The sequence below is a fragment of the Cataglyphis hispanica genome, chromosome 2 (genome assembly GCF_021464435.1).
Source record: "Cataglyphis hispanica isolate Lineage 1 chromosome 2, ULB_Chis1_1.0, whole genome shotgun sequence".
Classification (NCBI taxonomy): Eukaryota; Metazoa; Arthropoda; class Insecta; order Hymenoptera; family Formicidae; genus Cataglyphis; species Cataglyphis hispanica.
In genome coordinates, this window is record NC_065955.1 from 8,423,954 (window position 1) to 8,436,536 (window position 12,583).

Here is a 12,583-nt window from a genome sequence, read left to right on the forward strand (position 1 = left end):
GACTAGTGCACGACGTACAATGCACTATACATTCAGTGCACACAATGTTCCAAAGTTCTCGGCATATTGCTCTATTTCTGACTTTTTTGAAAAATTTGGAATTTTTTCTCTTACAAAAAAATGTAATTAACGTTTATTAATAGCGAGTGTTTATATAGAGTTTGATAAAAAGGAAAAATACTTCACAAATGTGAGAGATAAATTTTATCTTTTATCAAATTTTTAATAAATTCAATTTTCGCGAAATCAATTTTAATTTTAAGGAAAATTAAAGAGCTGAAGTTTTTGATAAAATTAAAATACAATAAAATTTTTCCAATGAAAAAATCATTCAATAAATGAAAAGAAAGCGTAGGATTCTTAAGTACTCTATATATAATATCAGTTATTTATCACTTTTGTTCGATTATGATAGCTTATTGCCTATCGAATTTATCTCGAAAATTGCAATGAAGGGGCAATGGGTGACTCTAAATCACTCTTAACGATAACGAAACTTAAATCCGTAGCGATATTTTGACCAGATCAAAGTTCAATCTTTTCGAAAGCAAATTTTTTTTTTTTTTTGGTGATAGATTACTATTTTTACTTCTTCTTTAATCTTTCTCTCTCTCATATAAATATAATTTTCTTATTTAACAAATATATCTAATTTTGTTGCAATTTTTTTCTTTGTCAACGAATAATCGTTCTATCTAATACTATCTAGCATGGAATGATTTGTATTTATATATATTTTAGTATAAAATTATGTTTTAGTTATATGTATGTAGTGTTATATACTTATATATATTACATCATATTACTTCACTTTTTGTAAGCGATCGAACTGCTGAGTCTTGTCAATTAGAATAAACGTATTGAATTGTGATGTCAAAAGCGCGAAAAGAAATCGTGTAATTTTTTGTATTTTATTATTGAAATATAAATTGGTTTTTTTTCATATATTATTTTCATTCAGCTCGTGATAATTGTTAAAAACTATTTATTAATCAAAAAGAAAATACTTGATGTACTTTATACTATTCACACATTTTCGAACACGAGACATACGAAAAGTTAATCTACCTCGACGTATAAAGCAAGAAAAAAATTTTATTTAATTTCTCGCTTCTGACGTCATAATTCGATACGGCTGCAATGAGAGACCCAAGAGTCTTAAGCGCTTCTACTGTGTCTCTATGGGTATGTTTCCGAGAGATAGGCCTTTATCGGACAGATTATGTTCTTCCTATGTGATGAAATGCGACATACCTCATATCATTCGGTTGATTACGTGACGCCAATTGCTTGCGATGTAAAAGTTTCTTTTTCTTAAATCTCCTTATCTTGAATCGTTAAATCAAAATATATATGTTGTTCCATTATATAAACTTAATCATTAAAAATATTTTCACCATGATGCATACATCGTCTACTAATATTACTATTCTCTTAGGAATGACGAAAAATATTTTAATTTTTGTCTAACGTTTCATGAATATTTTTAGAATATGTGGTAACATAATCATTTAACAATTTAATAATTAATTATTAAATATAATTTATTAACATTCATGATATCGTGATATAATATCGAAAATTATATTCAGTAATATTATTTGTTTGGAATGTCACCTTTATGAGATTCTCTTTTTTTGTATTCTGCAAGCTCTTCGCCACTCGTGTAATCGTCATGCCGATGCGCAACGCGGCATGCAAAAGATGCATGCTTTGCTGCTTGTTTGCATTGCTAGGGATGCACAAAATACATGTCTTGTTTCTCGATATTAAATGTGTACGATGAATCTTGTTTTATTAGTACGAGCAGCTTTAATTAGCTATGTATATGTGTGCCAGTCTATCCGAATAATATAAAATTAATAAAAATTTGGTAACGAACATCAATAATTTAAAAATATTAATTAAGCAGCATTAACAAAGACTATATATATATATATATATATATATATATATATATATATATATTTTTTTTTTTTTAAACAGATGTGAATCAAACTCATAATTGTCGTGTGTTCTAAATAAGATAAATATATTCTACTTTCTAATAATTTCTATAATTATCCTTGATAAAATTATTATTCTGTCTTATTGATTATTCCATTAGATTTGCGTATTTTTACATTACATAAAGGCTTATTTAGTTGAACTCTGAATATCGTTCACACATCTATACATATATGTATACATCAGCAGCTGACGCATCGCGTGCGATGCGTGCTGGTGTGTGCAATCGTATTCACGCACGTCACGAGCACGTCAGACGCGTTCACGTGCACGAGATACGGCTATTACACTCTCCCCTCTCCCCTTGTCCTCTCCTGCCAATTCTCGCGGTTTGCCTCTCTCATTTTGCCTCTCCTTCGTCTCGTCTCTCTCTCTCGGCGTTGTCCTTCTCTGTGTTCCGCGCGAAAATGTGACCATCGCGTACACATACATATACGCGCACACAAGCAGGCGATCTTTTATAGTATATGTCGGAGCTATTTCTACCGGGCCCACGTGCTCGACGCCTGCTGACGACGAACGACGGACGCCGTAGGCGCCCGAGGACGACTTGAAAGTGCTCGACAGCATCACATGTGTGTAGACACTCATACTGACTGACTTATTAATCGATGCTAATTCCCTACGTGATTATCTCTTTTTAAGGCGGCGCCATTAGCCTGAATAAGGTTATTGCGATATCATTTTCGCGAATGACACAGCCGATGAGTTTTGCGAACTTCGAATATACAGGCTATTAATTCGTGTAAGAGATCATTTGAGATAATTTGTAGAATTTCTTTACAAAAGAAGTAATTCTCTCTCTCCTATAAATGTCAAATAATTTCTTTTCTGAAATCGAGAATTTTAATGATTAAGAATCTTTTTTCTCTTGAGTTATTTAACTTTATCGTGAAAATCTAATTCTTTACAAATATTTATAAAAGTTAATAATTTTATGATTATATATTAAGTCTACTTTGAATGATTTATATAATTTTAAACAAAAATTTATATAATTTTATGATTTATCTGACTTATATCTTGATACATATTTTGTATATATGTATATATGCATGTGTGTATGTGTTTCATTTCTCCAATTATGTATTATGTAAAATTATAAACAATGCATAAAATAATAAATGCAATTTTGTGGTGAATTATAAATAATTTAAAACGAGTTTTGGACAAAAAATGCGATTCTTTCTTCATTGCATACGTATTTTTCAAATATGGTACATGTACAAACTGAGATGACTAATACAATAAATATGCTCAACGTTATTGGTACAAATATTGTTTCTCACATGATCGATATCTTTGTCAAAGAATGTCTTTTAATGCGACTTTTCTCTCATGCTTGATACTAACACATCAATAAAATTCTTACATAGCAACATTATACGATAATCTAATAATCTCTTACTGAAATTCTAAGCAATCACTTTTCCAAAACATTGCTGATAATGTTAATTCTTTTATGCCTGCCGACGTAATCAGACGCGCTGTAAACAGGAAATAAATATTTTTGTTTATAAATATAAGGCATCAATATCGCTGAGCTTGATGAAATGTAATTCGTATGTCTTTAACTAATCGTTTAAATTAAACGTAATAATGAATATTTACAAAGAATTGTCAAGCATGTATGTGTATTGTATTGTCGCATTAGTTTCTTGCATTTGATATCCGAGAAGAGGCACTGCATGTTTTTTTCGTGATATGTTCGAGCATAGGACAAAGTGCAACACGTCAGAAGCTAGAAAGAAACTTGGAGTGGACACTTCTTTTAATATGACCTGTCAGAGCTAGGTTACGCGCCAGAATAGAGACAGGCCTAATAATATCGAATAATGCATGACCTGTCTCTATTTTCGTTAAATAGTTCCGTTATTATATACGCCACGTTGTTCTATCAGCGTCGTTTAAAGATATCCGGTACTCTATTTTACGACCTATCATCATGTCCTTAAATCTTCGCGATTAGATATATAATACATAAATGAAATGAGATACGAATAAAAATATTACGTATAATTTTATATAAATTATTTTTTATTATTTTTTATAAACTATTTTTTATTTATTCTATTATAAAAATTTTTACAAGAAATAAATAAAAATATATACATATTACGTAACGTTAATGATTGAGAGTGATTGGCATGATTTCATTGATGACATTTTGAAAAGATAATAGAAACTCGTACATTATTAAGTAAGTATAGTATACGGCATGTATAGATGGACCAAGATGGCAACAAATTATCGCTTATCTGTACACTTATAGTCATAAATGTCAAGGATTTTATTTCGTTACAATATTTTTTTTTTTGTAAAAAATCGCCCGATGTCGATTGCTATTTTATTTACGAATTTGACCTGCATTTTTATCGCATTGATTATAATACTTGTTAACATTACTTTAACGTCGCTTAGCTCGCTTTATTTTCTTTTTTCAACGTATGTAATATAGAGTCGCGTTCGTAATGCGATTATGAAGATATTTGTAATATAATTATTTAGAGAACAATATTTTATTTACAACATCAATAAAAGTGGGAGAAAGAAGATATAAGTAATGACAGAGATCGATATTGCATATTAAGTTTGGAAGAGAAATATTTTTTTAAACTTGGTGAAAATTGAATGAGCTTTTAAAAAAAATCATATAATATATAAATATAAATGTATCTTATAAATTTATCTCATAAATTGAGCAATAAACTAATTTTATATTACATCTTTAAAAAAAAAAAAATATTAAGTACACAAAATATTTCAGAAAATGAAAGAGAGAGAAAGGCAGAGATAGATACTTGACATTTAAGTGTAAATATATTTATGTAACATTTATGACAGTTTTCTCTGATGTGACATGAGTTTACGAGATCATAAGTCATTTATTCACGCTTTGAACTGTCATTCATCTGGTCTACATTTTGACTCTTTTTCCTGATCGATTTTGAAATGATCGATAGCTAGATGCAACTAATAGCACAAAAGTGTGCTTGTGAAATGTGCATAAGAGTGCATTCGGCGATGCAGTCACGGATAAAACGCGACTGGATCCGGGCCAATAAACCGCGTTTTGGCTTCATTCTTACTTATCAACGAACGTGCCTCGTTCTCGTCTCGGCTGTTATTTATCAATGATTAATATCCGCATATTTCGGTGCACATTTACTACATTCGAGCAAAAGAAATGTTCTCAGACCCTCGCGTTTACACAGAACTATCCTACTCGATATAATCCCGGTGATATCAATATCTTGGAATGAATTCGATTGACTTACACAAGATTAAATGCGACAATGATATTAATTTCATTATATATACTTACATTATAATCACATATATATTTATACATATATAGATAATTTCTTCGTAAATACAAGATATCTTTGGGAATGGAAAAAATAAGATTATTTTTTACTTTAAAAGTATAACTTCTCTTTATCGAGGTTTTCTTTAGATTAGACGATCAATTTCTATCAAGTATTAAAATTTCATATTAATTTTAAAAAGGAAGATATAATTTCGATGTTTTATGCAGCAAGTGGGTCTCATTTAATTTTTCGAAGTTTACGTTTACGAAGTTTTATAATTTGAAATTTAATTAGTGAAACATATATGTATATAATAGAAGAAGAAATTAGAAATAGAAAAAAGAAAGTTGTAATGGAAGGCAATTAATCAAATTTTTTTTTGAAATAATTGTTTCAAAATTTTGCCGGGAAGGAGAGAGACGTACTATCTTACTATTATTATTATGTATTTTATTTTGTATGTTTTACATCGTAATTTCCAAAGCTTTAAATTCAAGCTTTAAATTAAAAATACTAATGTGCACGCAATATCATCCGAAGTTTAATTTCTAACAAATAGTCGCTCGTTTAATTTTTCACAGTAGTTCATGTTTAAATGCTATTTTTTTTTTTTTTATTATTGAATATCATAAAAAACGAGAGAAGACGCTTAATCCTTGAAACCTAATAGCAACTAGATGATTTTTGAGTCGAAAATTATACAATAAAGTGTCGGATGTCATTAATATTAGTAATAAATGAGTGAAATATTAACAGAAGCTGTTGGATTCATGAAATTAAATTGAAATAATTAATAATTTGTATACAATGATAGTAAAAAAAAAAACATGAGCAGATTCATATAATTTATAAATATAGTAAAAATATTTTCCATAAGTGTCTCCGACATATTTGAGAAAAATTATAACAATATTTGTTTGAATTTTTATTCCCACGATTAATCAGCCCTTAGTTAATGACTTCTAACGTAAATTATGTAAGGTTAACCGTTTGATCCCAGATAATGGGAGATTGCTTTCGAACAACACCGGTATAAGTATATCGATTCAATGATTATCTTCAATTTAGTAAGCAATATGTAAAATAGAATGCAAAAGCTCCTTTGTTATAAATAAATGCAAAATATACGTATACTCGCACGCGCGCACCTTTCCTAACAATAAGTCACTCACGCAACTTCTTTCATAAAATTGTTGATTGTAAAACGTGTGTGTGTGCGAAGGTGCCAACAAGAAATTTTAAGTCCTATTTCTCGTTTGTTTAACGAACATATTTTTGTTCGATCCAGAAAGCATAGAAATATATAAGTTATTTTTACACGAAACTATTTTTCTAATGTTACATAAAATACTTAAAAATTATACACGGTCTTAAATAGCATTTAAAGTCACCACAGCATAAGTTTACGTAAGAAAAGTGTGTTTTATAACCATCGCGGAAAACTGCGAACTTTTGTCATAATAAATAACATTAAGTGAGTGCGAGATGAACTTTATTCGCTTAACAGTCAATCGGTCATCTTAATCGAAGCAAATTGCAACAATCTTTAAATAGGAATCGTCAATATCAAGTAGTGTAAACAATAATTGATAGATGGTATCAGAAATCTTTATTCTAATTTTAATTCAGATCCTTTTTTTATCTAAATTAAATATAATTTCTTTCGCGAGTGCGATTTTTAAGAGAACGTTGGTCGAGAACAGGCTCTGAAGAAGAAGGGGGAGAGGGAATGTGGTAGATTTGGTTAATTTATGCGTGGGCTAAGAGAACTGGTCGATTATAAAACAGCAATCGTCCGATGTCAATCGACTTAAGCTGGTTCGGCGAGCGAGAGTTATAGGTCTCGTCGAAATTTATTCCTAGAAATACTTGCGCGAATTAAAACGAATAAATCTAACGCATGACAGATGACGTTTCGCCGATTCCTTGTCGATTCTTTGCCGATCGTGTTCGCCTTCTATCTTAACTTGGCTCTTCTTAGGAGAACGCGCGTTGCGGCGCTAATCTCAGAGCGTGATAAAAAAAACAAGTCGAGTGTAATCATGAAGGAGTTTTGTAACAAGGGGGAAGAGGGAGAGGGAAAGGAAAGAGGAGTCGCGTTTGTTTTATGACGTAATCTCGAAATAATTGCTAACATAATAGTACATAAAAGTTAATGTAAGACAAGATGATGTGTACACACAAAGTGTAAAATAAGATGGTTGAATGCTCTTATGAGCATTTCTATTCGGGAAGCGTTGCCAGTTTCCGCTTTTTTTAAAATCTCACAATAATTATGCTTCATTCAAAAAAAAGTTAAAAGAATTAGTTTTATTTTATAAAATTTTGATCTTTGACGTTTAGATATTATAATTAAAAATAAATTATCTACTATTCAATTAAATATGTCAGAATTAAAATTAAAAAATTTAAAAATAAATGTAATACTGAATCGAATTATTCCAAAGAAAAAAAAATTGAGATTTTTTTTTAAGAATTTTTTTTTTTGTATAATTATGGTATTCATGATATGCCGTGTATAAAAACGTATAATTAGCAAAACTTATTTCTCAAAGTAAACGATTATGTAATTTATTATATGCGCTAAAATATGACTCACTGTATTCAATCAGTAATATAAACAATTATGATGTATTTTTTGTCGGTTTGTTTAAATAAGAATTTTTAATTCTTTACTAATGTTGTTAGCTTTGACTAAAGATGATAATTTAAGAGATATTTTTCGACGAAGTTTCTTGCAGCGGTCTTACAGAATCCATTGCATTTACGAACATTTATTTGAAATTAATTAAATAAAGCGAAATGTACTTTTGATTTGCATAATGATCAATCAGTCATCTCAATCGAAGCAAAACACATCAATCTTTAAATAGCAATCATCTGACAATCAAGTAATTCGTACAAATAATAATTGACAGACAGTATCAGAAATATCCTAATTTCAATTTAGATTTTTTTATCTAAATTAAAAATTAATTTTTTCTTGAAATATACAACAAGAATTATATTTTAGTATAATTATATCTAATATAAATTAAAAATATTACAGCGAATTGTATGTGTGTATATTATGCGCTTATTATCTTAGGCTTAAGTATCTTGTTAAATTAGATTGATATATTACAGCTTTCGCTAAAAAGAAAGAGACGGATGATAAGGATGATATCGATAACGCATGACGTAACACGACATAATACGTGTGATTATCATGAGCACGTTAAACGGAAAAAACCATCGCGAATCCGAAATAGTGCGTTATATACATTATATCATTGCTGACTCGATTTCGAACCCGCGTGGAAAATTACTGTATCGAGACCGTTCCGTGCAGTGACCTTTAATGTTTTCCTTCCATGGAAACTTGCCACGACACTTGTAAACATACGGAATTACATACACGAGTGCTTCTTGGACATCTTATTTGCAACGTTAATTAATGATCAATTATACGTTGTGATTTATTGATGACAAAGTCGAGCTTGTTACATCGATTTTGATTAAATGCGACGTATAGAGAGTTCACGGTTTATTGATGTACATAGATTGTATTATCAGACTTCTCTTATGTACTTTGCTCTTGTGTACGCATAATTCGCGCGCGAACGCCAATTTTTGGTGATTGTCAACAATGAAATTAGCAATGACACTTATATATGACCGTATATATTTTATATCCGATTACGATCTAATAATTCACATTTTCCATCGCATGTTAAGCATTTTCTATCGCTCACCTGTTGCGTGACAAAATTTCTTAGAATTCGCGTGAAACACGCGTAAATTTTGTCGATTCTGGAATTTAAGCCAATATCATGCTGTGATTTGACTATGAAAGAAAAGAAATGTGTCTTTTGAAAAGAATTTTTTTATTTTTTATATAAATTAGAAAATTATATTAATTACTCTTTTAATTGAGAATTAATATTTGGCCGTAAATTTGTGATTTAAAATGAAAAAAGTAAACTCTAAAAATATAAGTTTACCCATAGATATGTCCAATAACATTTAAAAAACATTTGAATGACTGGGACGCGATGTTTCTTAGTAGTATTTATTAAGAAACGCGCTTTCGTTGATAGTTTGCGGCTTTCAATTGACTTGAGTCATATCTTTTATGGCGTAACCTCGGCATTGATCCCGCCATTTGTCCTTCGGTTATTTCCGTGAAAATTTGGCAAGAGTATCTGTTAATACGCGATGACCGGACATGTTCCGGCGAATATCTTAAGAGTGCCAATTAACGATGTCATAGTTATATTTTCCATTCGATTTTATCGCAATCATATTTAAAAGGCACATCGAAGAGAAAGACAAGTATATTTTAAAATTATTATAAAATAATATAATATTTATACATTCAAGATAATATGCAAAGGATTTCAAAATGTTATGTTGCTTGCAAACATAATGATAGATTCTTCGATCAATCGAGAATCGACATTTCTTTCAATTGACTCTAAAAATTAAATTTAATTTAATTTGATTTAATTTAATTGTAATTTTTCAAAATTTTATTTTGATGCTTGATTATGCATATATTTTAAATAAATATAAAAAATTTCAATAGAAATGTAATGATCTGCTATAATTTAACAATACTTTCTATAAAAGAAAAATTGACTAAAAAGATTAAAGATACAATTTTATGCGTTTTTAGGAATATAGAAGTAATAAAAGAGAAATAAAGAAATATAATAAAGGAATATTATATGAGATTTATTACGGAAATTTATTGGCATTTCATGTGTCTCATAATTAGTATTACATTTGTGGCATGCAATGACAGTTCATATTTTCCTTTTTTTTCAGCTCTGATGGGGAAACGTCACATGGTGACATTAATGATATTCCTTGGTATGGCAAATGCCTACATAATGAGGACCAACATGTCCGTGGCTATCGTCGCGATGGTCAATCATACGTCTATCCAGGACAGCGAGAAAGTGGAAAAAGTCGTAAACGAGTGCGGAGATCTCATTACCAATGAAACGGAAGCTGCCCAACGTGTGAGTACATAAAGTTTTATAATTCTTCCTCTATCCGAGGAGATAGTGTATGCGAGAATTTAGAGAAAGATAATAACTCGAGAATACATCTATATAAATAGTCTTTTGCCCTTACAGAATGCCGATGGACCCTTCTCGTGGAACAATAAGCAGCAAGGCTATCTCTTGAGCTCGTTCTTTTGGGGCTACGTTATCACGCAGATACCGTTCGGTGTACTCGCCAAGCGTTATGGCGCCAAATACTTCCTCGGAATCGGCATGCTGATCAATTCGATTTTCGGGTTGTTGGTCCCCGCATCCGCGTATTGGGGATATTGGTGGTTAATGACCATTCGTTTTATCCAGGGTTTAGGAGAGGTAAGTAATATTTTGAAATACCTTTATCGTTCTGTAGTAACAGATAGTTTGATTGAGACTTAAGAAGAGAGAGCGAAGATGAGAATGTGTGATGTTTTGGGATCGGTTGTCTATTATTTGAGTATATATATTTTTTGCTATTTACAAACAGAATTCATACATTTCATACATTTTCTCGTAAGTATATAATTCTGAATTTATTACATTGGAAAATTTGACAAAAAGAGATATACATTCGCATTGCAAGGGCATCCTTGTGCCCTTCTTTTAGCTCTTCTTCTGTTACATTAAAAGATTTTTATGATTAATAAAAAAAATAGTAAGAGAATCTCTCTATTTATTTACAAAGATAGAGATATTAGTGTGTAGTATTAGTCTTAAGCTTATAAAGGATTACTGGATCCGTTTGAGTGTGAACGTTTTTTGATTGTACGGGTGTATTTCCTTTCCCCCCATAGGAATGGATTAATCCCTATTGCAGGGTCCTATCGTGCCTTGCACGCACGCATTGCTGGCGAAGTGGATACCGCCTAACGAACGGAGCAGGATGGGTGCCTTCGTCTATGCTGGTAAGCTCGTTCAGTGCGATCTTTTATGTAGCGATTTATCGAGCGCGTACCAAGTCGAGAGCTAATCCGCCGCGCGAGTGTCTTCTTCTCTGGAGCAAGTTCGATGCATCGGGTCGCTACTGTGTGCGCGCGCTTCTTGCTGTGACGGGATTTGTGGACCAGATTTTTTCGATTTTTCGAGTTATCTTTTTTATACTTTAGCAACTCTTTGTCTTCCATTCTATCTCTCATAAGATTTTCTTTCATTGATAAAACAAAGAGATAGTCTGGAGAGAAAGTAAGATTCAAACATTTGATAATCATCACTAATCATATTTTTTTGTTATTCTTATCTTTTCTCCTGACATGTAGGTGCACAGTTTGGCACGGTAATTTCTATGCCGTTGAGCGGTTTATTAGCCGACTGGCAATTAGTAGGCGGTTGGCCATCTATTTTCTATGTATTCGGTGCTATCGGTACCATTTGGTGCATTGCGTTCCTCATATGGGTCTACGAGGATCCTGAGCAACATCCGTCCATCTCGGAAGAGGAAAAAAAATATATACTCAGTTCTCTTTGGGGTAGCGCCGGCATATCTGTGAGTTTCTCTTCATTTCTTCATCTTTTTGCGATATTGTAACCGATCGAATGTTGCAACTTAATTTCTTATTTCTTTTTCTCTCTAGTCATCACCCCCCGTACCATGGAAGTCTATTGTAACTTCGTTACCATTCTGGGCTATCTTGATGGCGCACATGGGTCAGAATTACGGATATGAAACGCTGATGACCCAACTTCCAACATTCATGAAACAAATCCTTCATTTTAGCATTAAAAACGTAAGTATATTATTATTAATAAAATATTGTAAATTAGATAAAAAAAAATTAATAGTTTTCAAATGGGATTTATAATATTGTTTGTATTTCAGAATGGTACCTTTTCTGCACTTCCATATCTTGCCATGTGGCTCTTTTCTATATTTATTTCTCATATCGCCGATTGGATGATCTCTTCAGGAAAATATTCTCATACAGTGACCCGTAAGCTTATCAATAGTATCGGCCAGTACGCACCGGCCGTGGCGTTGATTGCTGCCTCATATACCGGTTGCAATCCCTCGGCGACCATAGCCATCATCACAGTGGGAGTCGGTCTGAATGGCGCTATTTATTCCGGTTTCAAAGTAAATCATCTTGATATCTCACCGAGATTTGCCGGACTTTTAATGTCCTTTACTAACTGTATTGCCAATCTCGCTGGGCTTCTTGCGCCAATCACTGTTGGACTGATTATTGATGATTCGGTAATTAAAATTATCTTTTTAAAAATACTGTTAAGTGATTAAGTGAA

At 31.4% G+C, this 12,583-nt stretch overlaps 1 protein-coding gene across 4 annotated transcripts in view; it reads left to right on the plus strand.

Annotated features, from left to right (window-relative positions):
* Positions 1–12,583, plus strand: part of LOC126859086 (putative inorganic phosphate cotransporter) — a 53,247-nt gene that overhangs the window by 33,118 nt on the left and 7,546 nt on the right. For 3 of the 4 annotated variants that reach the window (XM_050610029.1, XM_050610028.1, XM_050610027.1), the window contains exons 2-7: positions 10,128–10,324; positions 10,442–10,681; positions 11,163–11,250; positions 11,602–11,828; positions 11,917–12,069; positions 12,162–12,536. In XM_050610029.1, the coding sequence (XP_050465986.1) occupies positions 10,128–10,324; positions 10,442–10,681; positions 11,163–11,250; positions 11,602–11,828; positions 11,917–12,069; positions 12,162–12,536 (1,280 nt within the window). Of the gene's footprint in view, positions 1–10,127; positions 10,325–10,441; positions 10,682–11,162; positions 11,251–11,601; positions 11,829–11,916; positions 12,070–12,131; positions 12,537–12,583 lie in introns of those variants that run through there. The other variant, XM_050610031.1, reaches the window with a different exon arrangement.